The sequence below is a fragment of the Staurois parvus genome, unplaced genomic scaffold (genome assembly GCF_062004578.1).
Source record: "Staurois parvus isolate SC_StPar_1 unplaced genomic scaffold, SC_StPar_1.0 ptg000096l, whole genome shotgun sequence".
NCBI classification, from domain to species: Eukaryota; Metazoa; Chordata; class Amphibia; order Anura; family Ranidae; genus Staurois; species Staurois parvus.
In genome coordinates, this window is record NW_028317892.1 from 12093883 (window position 1) to 12112250 (window position 18368).

At 41.1% G+C, this 18368-nt stretch overlaps 1 protein-coding gene across 1 annotated transcript in view; it reads left to right on the forward strand.

Moving 5' to 3' along the window:
- ZCCHC7 (zinc finger CCHC-type containing 7) overlaps positions 1–18368 on the forward strand; it is a 268307-nt gene that overhangs the window by 121713 nt on the left and 128226 nt on the right. The window contains exon 3 of the mRNA XM_089670901.1: positions 12072–12115. Within this exon, the coding sequence (XP_089527027.1) occupies positions 12072–12115 (44 nt within the window). The remainder of the gene's footprint in view (positions 1–12071; positions 12116–18368) is intronic.

The following is an 18368-nucleotide window of genomic DNA, read 5'->3' on the forward strand; positions in this document are numbered from 1 at the left end:
CTTCACATCCTGTCCTATACCCAAACAGAAAGTGAGAGGAAATCCCTGCAAATGAAGGGAACTCCTTAAGGATCCCCAAGTCACTAGAACTGGTGACCCCAATGGAAGATTTCCCCTCTATTACTTTTCTGGGGACAACTCAAAATGTGGGATTTTCTTTTACTCTCAGTGATAATAGTAGACAGGACAAATAGAGAGGGAGAACATCCTTTACGGGGACACAGACAGCAATAAAACCTGACAGGTGTCCTAATCCATCTCCACTCTATCCCCCCCCAAAAAAAGAAAAAAAATGTTGCCTTTAGTTTTATTTTAAGTGAAATCTCTTCTTTCAGTACGTAGAGCAGTTTCAGTCGGTTTGTAAAAAATCAAGTCAGCAGCTACAGATACTGTAGCTGCTGACATTTAATAATAAGATACTTACCTGCTCAGGGTTTCAGTGCTTTATTCACCCAGGTTGGTTCTTCACTGGTTTTCGGGTTCCCATCTTTGCCATGCTGAGTGTGGGAAGCCAGCTGTGAAGCCTTGCAGAGCTGCTCTGTGCTGTCTAAATGGTCCTACAGCCTTTTGGAACCTGTGACGTTTCCCAGAAGGTTGCAGGGAGGGAGGGGGCGGACTTTCCATGGAATCCCCCTGGCAGAATTGGGGAGCTGGTACCTGTCAAAATTAGGTACCTGCTCCCCCCCAAAAAAATGATGTTCCAAAAGTAGAAGGGAGGTAGGGGAGGAGGAAGAGCGGAGCTTCCGTTTTTTCTCTGAAGTTCTGATTTAAGGACTTCTGTACATCAGTATAAACAACCGCATTACTTTGATAAAAGAATTATAAATGCTTATACAATTTTACATATTCTGTATGGTACTGTAACGTTTTCTCTGGACTGTAAATTTGAATGGCAGAGCCTCCTCTTCTATTGTTTCTTATCTTACATTTTTGCAAAACTATACTAATCTTTTCAATATGTTTGCATTTTATTGCAGCACTACCCACCTTTGTTAAATCTATAGCTTTGTACAGGGCTATGAGAGATAATGGAGTCATATGGAAAAATAACAGTTCTTTTTAACAGTTTGTAATTCATATGTAATTTTAACTCCAAATTTTAACTTTTAACTGTTGATTACAAGATGTTAAAAAGATATATTGCACACCTCTGGAACGTGTTGCACACGTTTAAATTGATTTATGGGTTTTACCTACATAAATTTGTACCCTAATTTAGCATTTCTGCTTCTGAAAGCCATTACACTAGATATGTTTTTGTTTCAGGTGGAGGGGTAGTACTGTGTTTCTTTAATTAAATGAGACTGCAGGCTGATCTTACTGAACAAAAATATATTTCCATTGTATGGCATGGTAAATATGAAAATGTTATACTGTTAAGCCCTTAATGTGCACAGTCATATTTACAAAAATAATATATTTTTTTCTTCTCAACATTGGCAAGGCACGCTTTTCGTCTGTTTTATTCTATTTTCTGCACATTTTGCCTTTTTTTTTTTTTTTTTTTTTGTTTGATTCGGGCTTCGTAAGGATGCCATGAGCTGTCTATTCATGATTATTTATTTATTTATTTATCTTGTTAATTTTAAATCATACCTCTTGTATGGCTATTTAATGAGTTTTGTATCCACCAAGTTAGTCAAAGGTCTGCCTAGAACAATTTTCCTCTTTCCCACCTCCCCCAAACTGGCTTTTGTTATGTATTGCCTTGCTAATCTTTGTGTTGAACGGTATCAGACATCACCTTTCATGGGGGCAGATAGCCCACTCTTCCGCTTTCTTTGTTCTCACTCTCCTTTAATAGGAGAAGTCAACGGGGAGGACAAAAAGAGACTGAAAGTTTTATTTAATCAGGGTCAGAGGGGTGGTGTTCAGACTGACGGGCCCACAGGCAGACTGGCCTTTTATGCTTTCCGACACAGATGGCCCTGTTGCATTCATGTAAAGGAAGAGAATGCGTCCCGGTTAAAGCCATTGTAGGCCGGCATCGTTACACTTGACAAGGGTTGCCAAGGGCAACAGACAAATATCACCAGAACCGTGTGATCAGCAGCCTTCTCCATTGAAAGCAGTGGGTTAAAGCATAGCTTTCCTTACTGCTCTCCAGCAAGTTGATGGTCATGTGCTTGCTTTACCTTCCTTTTTTTATGGGTCATTTTCTGTCCAGATACTCTTATGAAATCTGGGACATGAGAAATGGCCAAAGTCGTGTTTAAGTTGATGAAACCTATTATTTTGTTGTCAGGGTATTTTTTTTTTTTTTTAACTTTTGATAAATTTTGATTATTTACAATAAACTATTACAATGCAGACATATGACACATCAGTTTAGGATTTGTAAATTTGGTATACACATTTATCATTTTTGTTTTAATATGTTGATGGTATCATCTTGTGTTGGTCATTACATATTAAATTATATGAACAGCCTATTTTAATTTTGCTTCCCAGTTAAGTAGATTTTACTTGTACTGTGGAATGAGATTAAAATCTGTCAAGATGTCTGTAATTTGTTCAACAAATATGTGTCAGGCCTCTATTGTTAAGGAATGAAGAGAATAATACTCCATGCTTCAAACTGTGTTCCCCTACTTTTGCTAGTCATGCTATGCATTTTTTCCAGACAGACTTTTTTTATTTCATGTGTCGTGATTAAAAAAAAAAAAAGTTAACTGAAGTTTCCTCTGTTCTGTACCTGAACAAATCAGCAGTTTAAGGAGTAAATCCCATTGATGGCTTGTGACAGTCCCTTTTTAAAGAACTCTCCCAACTGTGTGGCAGGCCAAGCATGCCATGAATTTAACTCTTCCTGTGGTCTACTTCAATTGTGGCTCACAAAGGAAGTAAAAAAGGGAGTCCTTTGTTCAGTGAACATAGTGCTAATCTTTGAAAACCCTTGAACCCTTTTCTTTGGAAAAGCAGCTCTGCTTTTCATAGTTGTTCCTGAATACTGTGCATGAGAGCAAAAATAAACAGAACAGGTACACCAAAAAAAAAAAAGGTTTGATTCCCTGCACAGGTTTTCATAGAATTTTCATTAATTTAGAATTTATCTTGGTTCAGATTTTCTTTTTCTTTCTTTTTTCACTCTCTGTACTCGGTCAGCCATAGACTTTACTGGAAGCTCACCTGCAGAGGAAATCAGTGGTTGTTGTTTCCTCCAGTCATTGTTCTACATGGACAGTTAGCCATGTAGCAAATTAGAGAAAGGCAGGTGATAAACAGATTACATTACCTTTTGTTTCAAAAACATTTCTGATTTGTGGTATTTATTATCGATGCAATCATATTTTCTACCTATAGATATTAGTAATTTTTTTAGTTGGGATAGACCTTATATAAAGATAAACCTTGCTAAAATTGTTAGATTGCATATTTTAGCAGATGACAGTGTTATAAATAACATTTAATTTTTCTAAACTGGGTTTCTTTGGTCCATCTTATATTAGTTTGGTAGGTCATATGCCAATGATATCCTCATAGATGTTCTGTAAGTTGTACTGAATGTAAACTATGATGATTTTTCTTACCTTTTTTTAAAGCAGAACTCCAGACACAATTTGGTAGAGCTTCACCGTTGCCAGACTAGCACATATTTTTCTTTCATTTTGTTGTTGTATTGCAATTTTACATATAAATATTGCCTCACGGAATGCCTTTTGGTGTTTGTTAGTATTGTTTACTGCTACAAAATAGTATGCTGAAAGCTTTAAAATTTGAAGTGCGTGTAAATCATCTGTACATGAAAGGGGACAAATTAGCAGGTAATTCCATTTGTTTTTGTAAAATGTTTGCACATATGTTTGTAAGTATTTAGGTTTGTAAACTTATAATTATACATATAGACACATGCATATGTATGTGTAAATTTGTTTTAAATACATTGGTTGTGTGCAGTGCTTTTTGTAGCAGTCCTTTTGTGTAAAGCTCAAAGCAGCAATCACAGGCACATTCATTAACCAATTCAGTCTCAAAACAAAGGTGTTTTAATTGAGTGGAGCAGTGTAATGTTTTTGCTCTTCATTGTTTTGCCATGTACTTTCAGCAGTGATTACAAGAGGTCATTGCCCCTAATTTACACAGTACTTTCACTGTATCTCTGGTGAATAATAGCACCAGCATGGCAAACAAGATTTTGGCAAGTGTTGGGCTTTAGAGAGGGTATGGCTGCCATAAACTGGTAAGGGATCTATTCTATAATAGTTTAAATATCGGCATATTTCTTTTAGACTTGTCATCGTTCGCTTACGCAAAATTAATGTATTTTTATGTGGAAGGGTTTTTTTTGTCACTTTCTTGTCTGTGGAAAATGCTAATTTTTTACCAGTCCCTGGAATGGTATCTTTTATTTTCTAATTATTGTCTGAACACTTATGTAAGACAATAATGTCTAATGCAGTGAAATACAAATAAGCCATCTCTTTTGCAGATAATTTTATTATTCTCTTTACATTTTTCACAAAGTCAGCATATTTCCATGAATTTGAGAGGGCATAGAACCTTTTACGTCAGTCTCTATTCCCAAGGGAATGTAGCTTTAGAAGCACACAGATTTTCCAAGACCAATTTAGGCAGGAGCCAGTTAGCCTACGTAGTATGTCCTTGGATTTAAGAAACCCGCACTAACACAGGGAGAAGGTTTTAGACTGTGTTCTGACCTAAATTGTGGATTATAAGCGGTGCAGTTTTTATTACGAAGATTGGGGAAAAAGGAGAGAAAAAAAACACTTGGTAGATGCATTAATTTTGAAAGAACAGAACTAGAATGTGAAATCAGAATGTATAATTTTCCAGCTATATAAGAAAAAAAAACCTACCTTTTACGTTTGTTTCTGAAACACTGATGTGTTAGCATATGCTTTTTAAAGCTAACATGTAATGGCTATGAGTTGTAATCCTGGTGTTAATCCAGCCCTTCTAATATTACTATTATTGCATCTTTGGTATTCTACTGTAATAAATAAAAGCAGGGATTACAAGCTATCCCAAGTGTAGTTAGGCTTTGATTATTGAAATAGTTGGACGTGTAAAGGTCTGTAACGGAAAAGTCTTAATTTACTTTCAAATATACACAACTTTCCATCATTTGACTTTCAGTGGAACTTATTATACAGGGGCATTGAATTTAACACAAGCATTGTAAGGCACAAACGAAGAAATCCAGAATATGAAGTCTAAAATGATTATTGCAGTTTACTATAGGATTTGTCTGAATATGTTTTAGCGTAAGTTTTAACTTCATAAAATGGTGCGATATCTAAGTAGCTATGCACTTTACTATAGTACAGTAAAGCATATAAGCTCATTATGGCCTCTGGTCTTATATTATCAAGGTTAACACTTTTCCAGCCATTGTCAGGTATCAAAAGCAATTTCCCCCAAAGAAACAATGTGACCACCATATATCAAAAAAAGGTTTAAGTTCTAAATAATACTGCATTTACCTAAGAGTCCTGTTGGAGTGACCTTTATTATCTCAGTATGTGTTAAAACCATGGCTTATGCTTCAGTGCTCTAACAGGTCATTTGCATGCCCCAGTATCCTGGGACAAATCAGAATCAACTTTAGTAGAAGTTGAACTAATAAGGGCAAAATTGACTAGCATGCAGTAACACACAGCAACAATGGTTAGTTTTGGTGATCAGAAAGATTGACAGGTTTGTATTTGTTTTTTTTTGCATTTTAAGTATGCAAAGTTTTTGGTTTGATAATTTTATCTTTTTGGAGCTTACCCTTTAACCTCTATCTCTACTCTGTAAATGTAATGTGTGTTTTCTAAAAAGAAAAAAAAAAAGAAAAAAAACTATATATATATATATATATATATATATATATATATATTTATATATATATATATATATATATTTTTTTTTTTTTAATTTGGTCCTGATTTAGTTTTTATCCTGCTTATTGTAAACTTTTTAATAGTCGGTAGGGAAACTGTGGTGTAAAATCATGTAGCAATAAAAACATGTTAGATATTACTCATTCTTTTCTCATATTCTGCTCATCTTCAGCAAGTAAAAATGAAATCCAGTTTAAGCTATGATTGCACTATAGTTTTTTTTTTTTTTTTTTTTTTTCTCATTTTTTCTACTGGTGCATTTTCCTTTTAGAATTTAGATATGCACAAATTCAAACCGCGTGCCTTATTAGCAGTAAGGAGAGTCATGAAATCCTGTAACTGCTTCACTAGCCTGTTACCCCGAGGATGGAGGCAAATTAACTGAATACTAATTAATCTAATTTGAAAACTGATACAAAATAACTTTTTGGGCAGGAAAATGTTTAATAGTAAAATCCATTTTTCTAAGCACAAATTATATTATAAGAATGTGCCCTTTAAAATAGGAGGTTGTTTCATTGTTTGCCTAATAGTGTATACTATATTGCCAAAAGTATTGGGACACCTGCCTTTATACGCACATGAACTTTAATGGAATCCCAGTCTAAGTCCGTAGGGTACAATATTGAGTTGGCCCACCCTTTGCAGCTTTAACAGCTTCAACTCTTCTGGAAAGGCTGTCCACAAGGTTTAGCAGTGTGTCTATGGGAATGTTTGACCATTCTTCCAGAAGCGCATTTGTGAGATCAGGCACTGATGTCAGACGAGAAGGCCTGGGTTGTAGTCTCCGCTCTAATTCATCCCAAAGGTGTTCTATTGGGTTGAGGTCAGGACTCTCTGCAGGCCAGTCAAGTTCCTCTACCCCAAACTAGTTCATCCATGTCTTTATGGACCTTGCTTTGTGCACTGGTGCGTAGTTATGTTGGAACAGGAAGGGGCCATCCCCAAACTGTTCCCACAAAGTTGGGAGCATGAAATTGTCCACAATGTTTTGGTATGCTAATGCCTTAAGAGTTCCCTTCACTGGAACTAAGGGGCCAAGCCCAACCTCTGAAAAACAACCTCACACCATAACTCCCCTTTTACCAAATTTTACACTTGGCACAATGCAGCCAGGAAAATACCATTCTCCTGGCAATCGCCAAACCCAGACAGAGAAGTGTGATTTTATCACTCCAGAGAACACCTCTCCACTGCTTTAGAGTCCAGTGGTGGCGTGCTTTACACCACTGCATCCTATGCTTTGCATTTGCCTTGATGATATAAGGCTTGGATGCAGCTGCTCGGCCATGGAAACCAAATCCATGAAGCTCTCTGTGCACAGTTGTTGTGCTAATATGAAGGCCACATGAAGTTTGGAGGTCCTTAGCTATTGACTTGGCAGTTGGTGACTTCTGCGCACTTTGCGCTTTGACCCTGCTCTGTCATTTCACGTGGCCTACCAATTCGTGGCTGAGTTGCTGTTGTTCCCAGTTGCTTCTACTTTGTTATAATACCACGAACAGTTGACCGTGGAATATTTATTGCAAGGAAATTTCACAGATGGACTTATTGCACAGGTGACAACCTATCACGCTTGAATTCACTGAGCTCCTGAGAGCGACCCATTCTTTCACAAATATTTGTAGAAGCAGTCTGCATGCCTAGGTGTCTGATGTTATACACCAGTGGCTATGGAGGTGTGCATGAAATGATCATGTAGTGGAGGTTGTGCATATTTTTTTGGAGAGGATTAATTTATTAAATTATAATTAATAAAATATAAAACTATAAACTTGTGTGGTATAATGATTTTTACCAGGTGCCTAATTCCCTGTAATTTAAAACACATGCACCATTAAGATTCACCCACAGTGACTATTTGGTGAATGTTATATTTACTGCTTTATAAATATGCCCATGCTTGAATTTTGCTATAGTCCTGTCCACTCCACAGTGCATCAGTTCATATACATTTCTATAGGGACCAATGACTTTGAAATGACAATGCCTGTGGGGAAAAAGGTAAGTAAGTATCTCTCTTAACCCTGGCTTCCAACTGCAGCACCTAGGAGAAGGTGACCTCACCATCCTTCTGCTGCGATCTGAGGGAATGCGGAGTACCCAAAATCTTGTGGGAGGGAGCTCCTGCGTTCCCCAGGACTTCACTGGATGATAACCCCCCCCAACCCCGCCCACCCCTCCCCCCACAAAACAGAAGCAGGGAGCAAGGTAAGATTAAGTTTTAAGATTAGCAGGATTAACGATTTCTTGAAGATGGCAGCTTGACTGATGATTTCTGCATTACAACTCTTGATGTGATCTTGTGTTTTATATGAATGGATACTTTTCAAATGTAAAATGTATATTTTGATGTGGTTATGGGTTTACATATTTTTTTAAGGTCAAATGATCTGTGCTTCTGTGATTAACATTTAGATAAGATGTAGATTTTTTTTTTTTTTTTTTTTTTTTTTAACCAAACAATTAGATTACTGTATTTTCTCTTTGTCTTCAGGCCGTTTTTCATGCATACAATATTTTTTCAGTTAACGTGTTTGTGATTGCTTATGTAAAAGAGAATTGTGCAATTATGCAGGATAATGGGACTATTGATCTTCATTGCACCATACAGTCTATGCTTGGCAGATACTGGTATATCTTTGCCAAAACAACTTTTTTTTCTTTGTATTATTTCAATAGTTTACGTTCACTCTTTCCTTAAGCCGGCCATAGACCGTTCGAATCTTGGCCGGTTCAGCAGGGATCGGCCGAGATTTGAACTATGTGTGGGAAGGCTGAATGTACCCAAGTTGATCAATCAACTTTGGTACAACCATCCTGTTGGATTTTACACGCAATTATTGCTAGCGGCTATTATAGCTGCTAACAGTAATCACTCGGTGGTGTGATGGGGGAATGAAGCAATTTTTTTCTTTCCTGCAACTTGTGGTTGCAGGAAAAAAAATTGCTCCATCTTTGGCCGGCTTTAAGTTTGATGATTATGTGCTGGAGGTTCTCCAAGAGATGTGGATGATCTCATCCACAAGCCTTGTAGTTATACTTATTCATCACCTATTGTTTATAAATGTTTACTCATTAGGCCATGCCTAATGGGTTGCTCAATTTCTGTCAGTTGTGCCATTGTCCTACTTGACAGAACATCTAGAATTAGGCAAATTTGTCCATTCCCATTTTGTTGTTCTTTTATTTCTTCTACCTTGGTGGTTTCCAACACACATTCTTCTTAGGGTGTCTTTTTGTTGGAATACCATGCCTTATACCTGCAACACCACTGGGCATTGCTCCATGTTATCCTCATGCTGCTTTACATCATTTAACTTTCACTTATTGGGTAAAGTAATTTCTTCCTGGCTTTGACGGGGGTCACCTGGGGGCTTGAGTTCTCTGTATATAAATATGGGTGTGCCTTTAGTCTAGATGCTGTCATCCTACACAGTTATGTGAGGATCTAAAGAGTTACGAGGTGGTGACTGTCAGCTGCTAAACACCTCACCACATCAGCAGATGTTTGTTTCATCCTCATGTTACCAAACCTGACCCACTACTGAGTGATGAGGGTTTAATTGCTAATGTTATATTAATAGGCACTCTGCACAGTGTTTAAATACATAATGGGGTGAGGTTATTTAGATTTTTGCCACCAGAACTTTCTCTGTATTCTCCCCGTGGACACCTATATTCCACCTAGACCCTTTATGTTACACTGTCTTGTGTGCCCCACTGCAAAGGTATTGGTGGCATCCCCTTTTTCCCTCTTCCCTCTCCCCCTTTTTTTCCTTGCCCAAATTTACCGTTGTATATTTAAAAACTATATGGAACTCCGTTATACTCTGAGCCACACATCAGTGCACTGTGTTTTGATTGATTTGCTGTATGGTTGACTCTTATGATTGACTACCTGTTATGTTGGTTTAACCACTTACCTACTAGACATTCTAACCCTCTTCCTGCCCAGGCCTCTCACAATTTGAATGACAATTGCGTGGTCATGCAACATTGTACCCAAACCAAATTTTTGTCCTTTTTTGAGACAGATAGAGCTTTCTTTTGGTGGTATTTAATCACCACTGGGTTTTTTATATTTTGTTAAACAAAATTTTGAAAAAAAAAAGTTTTTCTTAGTTTGTTATACAATTTTGTAAAGCAGTAATTTCTCTCCTTCACTAATGTGTGCTGATGAGGTTGCACTGTTAGGCGGTACTGATAGACAGTACTGATAAATGGCACTGATAGATACTGACCGGCATCATTGATGGGCACTGATAGGCGGCCCTGACTGGTACTGATAGGCGGCCCTGACTGGCACTGATGAAGAGGCATTGATGGGCATTGCTGATGGGCACTGAAAAGGCAGCACTGATGGAAACTGATAGGCATCGGCAGGCATCACTGATGGGCACTCAGTGTAGATGTCCCCTCTGAGGATTTGCACTTACCGGCTCTCCTCTCCTCATGCTCTGTCAGCTTGAGGAAAGGACTGCCGATAACCGGCAGTTTTGTTTACGTGTGATCAGCTGTGATTGGACACAGCTGATCACATGGTAGAGCCTACATCTGCTCTTTACCACGATCAGTGATGCTCTCTGTCCTAGGGACACAGCACATCACCAATTGCCGTGCGCTCCTGGGGTTGAGGTGGTTAAAAAGATCTGTGTGCTGAAAAGATGGCTCTTTCTCCTTGTAACTATTTTATGCCCAGTTGTGTCCTTTAAAATAAATGATTTATAAAACAATCAATGGTCTGATTACAGGGTCTCCGTAAATGACAGTCTCCTGTTAAAATGGTGCTCCACCCAAAAAGGGGAAGTTATGCTTCAAGGCCTCGTCCCCCACTTCCTGTTAAGGATACGCACCTTTTGGGATTGAGGGGGAGGGGGTACCCGATTCCACGGCCACTGCGATTGCCTAGGTTATTGGTCTCCAAACTGCAGCCTGGGGGCCAGATGTGGCCCTTTGCTTGCCTTTATCTGGCCCTTGGGGCACCATTCCTCCCACTGACACCAATAAAGGGGCATAATTCCTGCCGCTGATACCAACAACAGGGCACTATTCCTCCTACTGACACCAGCATTGGGGCACTATTCCTCTCAGCGACACCAACGAGGCAATATTCCTCTCACTTGATGATGGGGCATTGTTTACTCCCATTGACGCTGGGGCATTTTCTTCTCTCACTGACCACAGTCCGGCCTCCTCAAAGTCTGAAGGACCGTAAACTGACCCTTTGTTTAGAAAGTTTGGAGACCCCTGGCCTAGGTTATTGGAAGCAGAAGTTGTCCTCCCTCCCCGTAGTTTTCTGGGACACCTGACAGGTCCCAGAAGCCTATGGGACTATTCACAAAGCGCAGCGGTACTCGTACATGCGCAGTGAGCACCCGGCTGTGATGCCGCAAGCTGTAACAGCCGGGTGCCCACACTGAAGATGCCAGCACTGGAGACAGAGGGCGGCCAGTGAATCCGACTGCTGTGGGGACACCGCTGGATCGAGGGACAGGTAGGTGTCTGTTTTTTTGGTTTTTTTAAAAGTCAGCAGCTACAGTGTTTGTAGCTACTGACTTTTATTCATTTTAAATTTTGACTGGAGCTTCACTTTAAGATCTATATTTAACCTCCTCAAACTGCAAACTTCAAGGTTCTGGAATTTGCTGAAAGCAAATGCTTTATAAAAGCTTGATGTATACACTACTGTTATGTTAGTTGAATCCCATATAAACAAAGGCGCTATACCGAAACCTTTCCATAGAGGCAAAAGGAGGCTACCAACCTGCTACTTACTCTGCAAGTGCTAGTTTTCTGGTTGTCATATTTACCCATTTCCTTTAATACTTTGTGTTCCTTACATGAAACAAACATGCAAAATACCTAACTTTACAATGAGTGTACAGGTATGCACACTTATTCCAGATCATTGACTAAAACCTTATTTTACCCATTTTTTCAGTATACTAGTCAGACAGCTAACATCTTTAAAAAGCTATTGGCTACGCTACCCTCGTGCCTTAGGAGTGAAAAGCCTTAATTCTATTGATTAAACCCAATCTTACAGTATTACTAGATTGGACATAAAGGCATGTATATAAATATTTCATCATGTTCCTGAGATTTTTATTACAAATAAATATCAGTTAATGGATATTACTCTTTACTTCCTTTCTTACTGATAGCATTTGACCATCTAGCTGTGAAATCTGTATAAATGTTTGTTTTTTTTTTCTCTTGTAGGTGACAATGAAATGGAGTGGTCAATTAGTAAGAAGGACTTGGAGGTGAAGTTAACTTATTATTTTTTTTAAATGTTAACCTGTAAAAAAAAGTATAGTGAATTTTCTTATCCTCAGAACCTGGGTCCTCATTTCTAGTGTTTCATGTATTTGATTAGATTATAATGTTATTTTCCTGATTGTCTTAATGCAATAAACACGGACACCTCAACATACTAAGAAAACATTTCCTGAAAGGTACCATCCCATAAAGGACCCACCAAGAAAAACACAAAAAAAATGCCATCAAGGAAAAAAACATTAAATTTGAACCTCACATCAATATGCTTTATCCATGAAATATTTTTTTATTAAATGTGATTTTTAAAATTTTATATATATATATAATCTCACAGATGTGAGTGCACCTCTTACATACAGTGGGGCAAAAAAGTATTTAGTCAGCCACCAATTGTGCAAGTTCTCCCACTTAAAAAGATGAGAGAGGCCTGTAATTGGCATCATAGGTAGACCTCATTTATGAGAGACAAAATGAGAAAAAAAATCCAGACAATCACATTGGCTGATTTGGAAAGAATTTATTTGCAAATTATGGTGGAAAATAAGTATTTGGTCAATATCAAAAGTTCATCTCAATACTTTGTTGGCAATGACAGAGGTCAAACGTTTCCTGTAAGTCTTCACAAGGTTGGCACACACTGTTGCTGGTATGTTGGCCCATTCCTCCATGCAGATCTCCTCTAGAGCAGTGATGTTTTGGGGCTGTTGCTGGGCAACACGGACTTTCAACTCCCTCCAAAGGTTTTTTATGGGGTTGAGATCTGGAGACTGGCTAGGCCACTCCAGGACCTTGAAATGCTTCTTACGAAGCCACTCCTTCGTTGCCCGGGTGGTATGTTTGGGATCATTGTCATGTTGGAAGACCCAGCCACGTTTCATCTTCAATGCCCTTGCTGATGGAAGGAGGTTTGCACTCAAAATCTCACGATACATGGCCCCATTCATTCTGTCCTGTAGATGGATCAGTCGTCCTGGTCCCTTTGCGGAGAAACAGCCCCAAAGCATGATGTTGCCACCCCCCTTGCTTCACAGTAGGTATGGTGTTCTTTGGATGCAACTCAGCATTCTCTCCCCTCCAAACATGACGAGTTGTGTTTCTACAAAACAGTTCTATTTTGGTTTCATCTGACCATATGACATTCTCCCAATCCTCTTCTGGTTCATCCAAATGCTCTCTAGCAAACTTCAGATGGGCCCGGACATGTATTGGCTTAAGCAGGGGGACACGTCTGGCACTGCAGGATCTGAGTCCCTGGCGGCATAGTGTGTTACTGATGGTAGCCTTTGTTACATTGGTCCCAGCTCTCTGCAGGTCATTCACTAGGTCCCCCCCATGTGGTCCTGGGATTTTTGCTCACCGTTCTTGTGATCATTTTGACCCCACGGGGTGAGATCTTGCGTGGAGCCCCAGATCGAGGGAGATTATCAGTGGTCTTGTATGTCTTCTATTTTCTAATTATTGCTCCCACAGTTGATTTGTTCACACCAAGCTGCTTGCGTATTGCAGATTCAGTCTTCCCAGCCTGGTGCAGGTCTATAATTTTGTTTCTGGTGTCCTTCGACAGCTCTTTGGTCTTCACCATAGTGGAGTTTGGAGTGTGACTGTTTGAACTTGTTATCAGTATAAAAGACACCTGTCCACAACCTCAAACAGGTGCCATTGATACAGGTAATGAATGCAGGACAGAGGAGCCTCTTAAAGAAGAAGGTACAGGTCTGTGAGAGCCAGAAATCTTGCTTGTTTGTAGGTGACCAAATACTTATTTTCCACCATAATTTGCAAATAAATTCTTTCCAAATCAGCCAATGTGATTGTCTGGATTTTTTTTCTCATTTTGTCTCTCATAGTTGAGGTCTACCTATGATGCCAATTACAGGCCTCTCTCATCTTTTTAAGTAGGAGAACTTGCACAATTGGTGGCTGACTAAATACTTTTTTGCCCCACTGTATTTGTAAATATTTTATTATATCTTTTCATGTGACAACACTGAAGAAATGACACTTTGCTACAAAGTAGTGAGTGTACAGCTTGTATATCAGTGGAAATTTGCTGTCCCCTCAAAATAACTCAACACACAGCCATTAATGTCTAAACCACTGGCAACAAAAGTGAGTACACCCCTAAGTAAAAATGTCCAAATTGGGCCCAATTAGCCATTGTTCCTCCCAGTGTCATGTGACTTGTTAGTGTTACAAGGTCTCTGGTGTGAATGGGGAGCAGGTGTGTTAAATTTGGTGTTATCGCTCTCACTCTCTCATACTTGTCAGTGGAAGTTCAACATGGCATCGCATGTCATTGAACTCTCTGAGGATCTGAAAAAAAGAATTGTTGCTCTACATAAAGATGGCCTAGGCCAGTGGTGGGCAACCTTTTTTTTCAACTGAGCCAAATCTCGCCAAAACCACGATTTGAAATTTATTTTGAGAGCCACATTTTTAAAACTGAAAATACATCCCCCATATAGTAATTCATCCCCCATATAGTAATTCATCCCCCATATAGTAATTCATCCCCCATATAGTAATTCATCCCCCACATAGTAATTCATCCCCATATAGTAATTCATTCCCGATATTGTGTCAATTCACTTACCTTTGCTCCGCGCGTTCCTCTCGCCGTGTTCCCGCGCCGTTCCGGTCTTCAGGGCGGACTGAGAGAGGAGAGGAGTTCGTCACGCTGCCCCGTCTACATCCTGACAGCCAATGTTTGCCACGCTCCGCGGGCCGGATTAAAAGGTCCATCGGGCCGTAGTTTGCCCATTGCTGGGCTAGCTGCAGAGTCCTGACTTTTGGGGCGGCCGCCCGAGAGGAGGGAGGGGAGCGGGCGCCCGGCACACAGAAGAGCCGCATTAAAATGTGTAAAGAGCCGCGGCTTGCCGACCACTGAGCTACGGCAACCCTATTGCCTGTCACCTGGTGGGCAGTGTGCTCCGGAGCCGCAGCAAAGGTGAAAAAGAGCCGCGGGTTGCCGACACCCGGCCTAGGCTATAAGAAGATTCAGACCCTGAAACTGAGCTACAGCACGGTGGCCAAGACCATACAGCAGTTTAACAGGAAGGTTCCACTCAGGCCTTGCCATTGTCTACCAAAGAAGTTGACTGCACGTGCTTAGCGTCATATCCAGAGGTTGTCTTTGGGAAATAGATGTATGAGTGCTGCCAGCATTGCTGCAGAGGTTGAAGGGGTGGAGGTTTATCCTGTCAGCGCTCAGACCATACACTGCATCAAATTGGTCTGCATGGCTGTCATCCTAGAAGGAAGTCTCTTCTAAAGATGATGCACAAAAAACCCAGTTTGCTGAAGACAAGCAGACTAAGCACATGGATTATTGGAACAATGTCCTGTGGTCTGATGAGACCAAGATGAACGTATTTGGTTCAGATGGTGTCAAGCGTGTGGCGGCAATCTGGTGAGGAGTACAAAGACAAGTGTGTCTTGCCTACAGTCAAGCATGGTGGTGGGAGTGTCATGGTCTGGGGCTGCATGAGTGCTGCCCGCACTGGGGAGCTACAGTTCATTGAAGGAACCATGAATGCCAACATGTACTATGAAGGGAGGGGATCATGCTCTGCTTCTGTATGTCAGAGACTGGGCCACAGTGCAGTATTCCAAAATAACGACCCCAAACACACCTCCAAGACGACCACTGCCTTGCTAAAGAAGCTGAGGGTATCACTGGCGCATTAATGACTCTTTATTGACTACTCAGATTACATGCTAACAAATAGAATCTTTCTTACGAACATACTTCACGGAAAATTTGGGATCGGTCTCTTCGGCAGTGCCCCTGTGGGAGGCTTATAGGGCCACAGTACGGGGTCATGTTATACAGCTGGCGGCGGTCCGAAAGCGAGAGCGCCAACTTTTGGAGCTTCATTCTCTACTGGCCTATGCACGTTGGAAGTCATTTCCATCCGCAGTCCATAAACGCGCACGGGACGCTCTGGTGGCAGAGTTGTACCTACTTGCCTCTTCGGAAGCGGAACGGGCCTTGCGTTGGACCAAACACAAATTTTATTCCTGTGCTAATAAGCTGGGTCCGATGCTGGCCAGAAAACTCAATTCTGTGGGGAAAACCCATAAATTGATCCGACTGCGACTTCCCGCAGGTGGCTGTACTTCTAATCCCCAGCAGATTGTTTCGCAGACTTCCTTTCGTGCCTTTACTCTAAACCAGATCCCTTCCCTGTGGCTCAGGCAGAGGCATTCTTCCAAGATCTCCGACTTCCTGTATTATCCGAGGCAGCGCAGATGGCCCTCAACGCCGGTGTCACTGTATCGGAAGTGCTCCAAGCTATCAAATCTTTATGGTCCACCGCGGCCCCAGGTCCTGACGGCTTCTCCGGTCTCTATTATAAGAAATTTGCAGACCTGTTGGTGCCCTTTTTGGCTGACTATTTTAATGAGTTAAGACAGGGCTCCTTGCCTTCTGCAGACACTCTTAGAGTGCATATCTCCATGATTCCTAAGACGACCGATGATGTGCAGGAACCACAAGCCTTCTGGCCTATCTCTCTTCTTAATGAAGACCTGAAGATACTGGGCAAGATCCTTAGTCTTCATAGCAATAAATATTTGCGTAACCTGGTCCACAGGGACCAAGTAGGTTTCGTCCCTGGGAGGCAGGCAGGTGATTAACATTCGTAAGGTGGTCCATCTTATACATTTTCTGCAACAGCGGAAAATCCTGGGATTCTTACTGTCCTTAGACATATATAAAGCCTTTGATTCTCTATCCTGAGAATATCTGCGGTTTGTGCTGTCTCGTTGGGGTTTTGGGGATTCTATTCTTTCTTGGATTCAAGCCTTGTTTTTTTTCCCCTTCAGCTTCAGTTAAATACACTGAGTATTTCTCGGATCCCTTTCCTATTGGGCGAGGGACGAGGCAGGGCTGCCCCCTGTCCCCGGCACTCTTTGTCCTGGCGCTTGAGCCGCTGGCTTTAGTGCTCCGGACCGATTGCAATGTATCGGGGATTCCATACGCGGGACAGGAGTTTAAGTTGAACCTTTTTGTAGACGATGCCCTCTTGACTCTCACTAATCCCCTGATGACGCTTCCAAACTTGCAACAGGTTCTTGAGCGCTTCTCTTTGATTTTGGGTCTCAGTATTAACTTGGATAAGACCGTCGCTCTCAATATTACTTTGGCCTCAGATTTGGTTTCGCGCCTAAAGTCCCACTTCCCTTACAAATGGGCTTCCTCTTCTCTTGAATACCTAGGCATTCGCTTGACCCCCACCTATGACTTGTTTTTTGCTGCAAATTATTATCCATTGCTTCACTCTGTGTCCTCTCTTATGCTTTCCTGGCAATTTTTGCATTTGTCTTGGATAGGACGGGTTAATTCAGTAAAAATGACCATCTTGCCGAAATTGTTATAATATTTTCGCACCCTCCCAGTGCGGGTTCCCCCTCATTTTCTTCGATTGATTCAGGCGAAGATTATGCGTTTTTATCTGGGCTGATAAGCGCCCCAGAGTCTCCAGAAATACGCTTTTTGTTCATAGACTCCAGGGTGGTCTTGGGGTGCCTAATATAACGAAGTGTTATCAGGCGAGCCAGATTGCCCCACTGTCTATGTTGCACGCTTCCTCTGACGTTCCTCTCTGGGTCCTGCTGGAACTACCTAATTGTGCCCCTATCGCGACATCGACGCTTTTATGGCTTCCCCCTGCCCTGCGCCCTATGGCATTGAGCCCGATGTTACTCCATGGCTTACAAGTCTGGGACTCGATACGTTACTCCAGTGGCCTGATGTCACCTTTCCTGCCTTTGCTCCCAATTATTAACAACCCTCTTTCCACCGGGTTTAGATCAGCCGAGGGCATTTTCTTGGTGGGTGGTCAATGGTTTTTCGCAGGTGCGACACTTTCTGATTTTTTTGGTCCTTCCCAGCTTGGAATTCTCTTCGGGAGTCACAGGATGTCCCTCCAGCGGAATATCTCCAATACCTTCAATTGCTGCACTGGCTGATTTCGCTGCGGGGCACTTCTGCTTTCCCGTACCAGAAATCTGCCTTTGAACAGCTTTGCCAACAGTGTCCGGACGCCCCGGGCCTTATCTCCCTTCTTTATGCAGCTTTGAACAGACACTCGTTGCATACTTCTCTTTCATATGTCATTCAGTGGGAGCGCAACCTGGGAGTGGTTGTGGATCTGCAGGACTGGAATAGGGCCTGATCACTTATAGCTAAATGCTCATTTAATACGACCACGCTGGGGCAGCCTACAAAGTCTT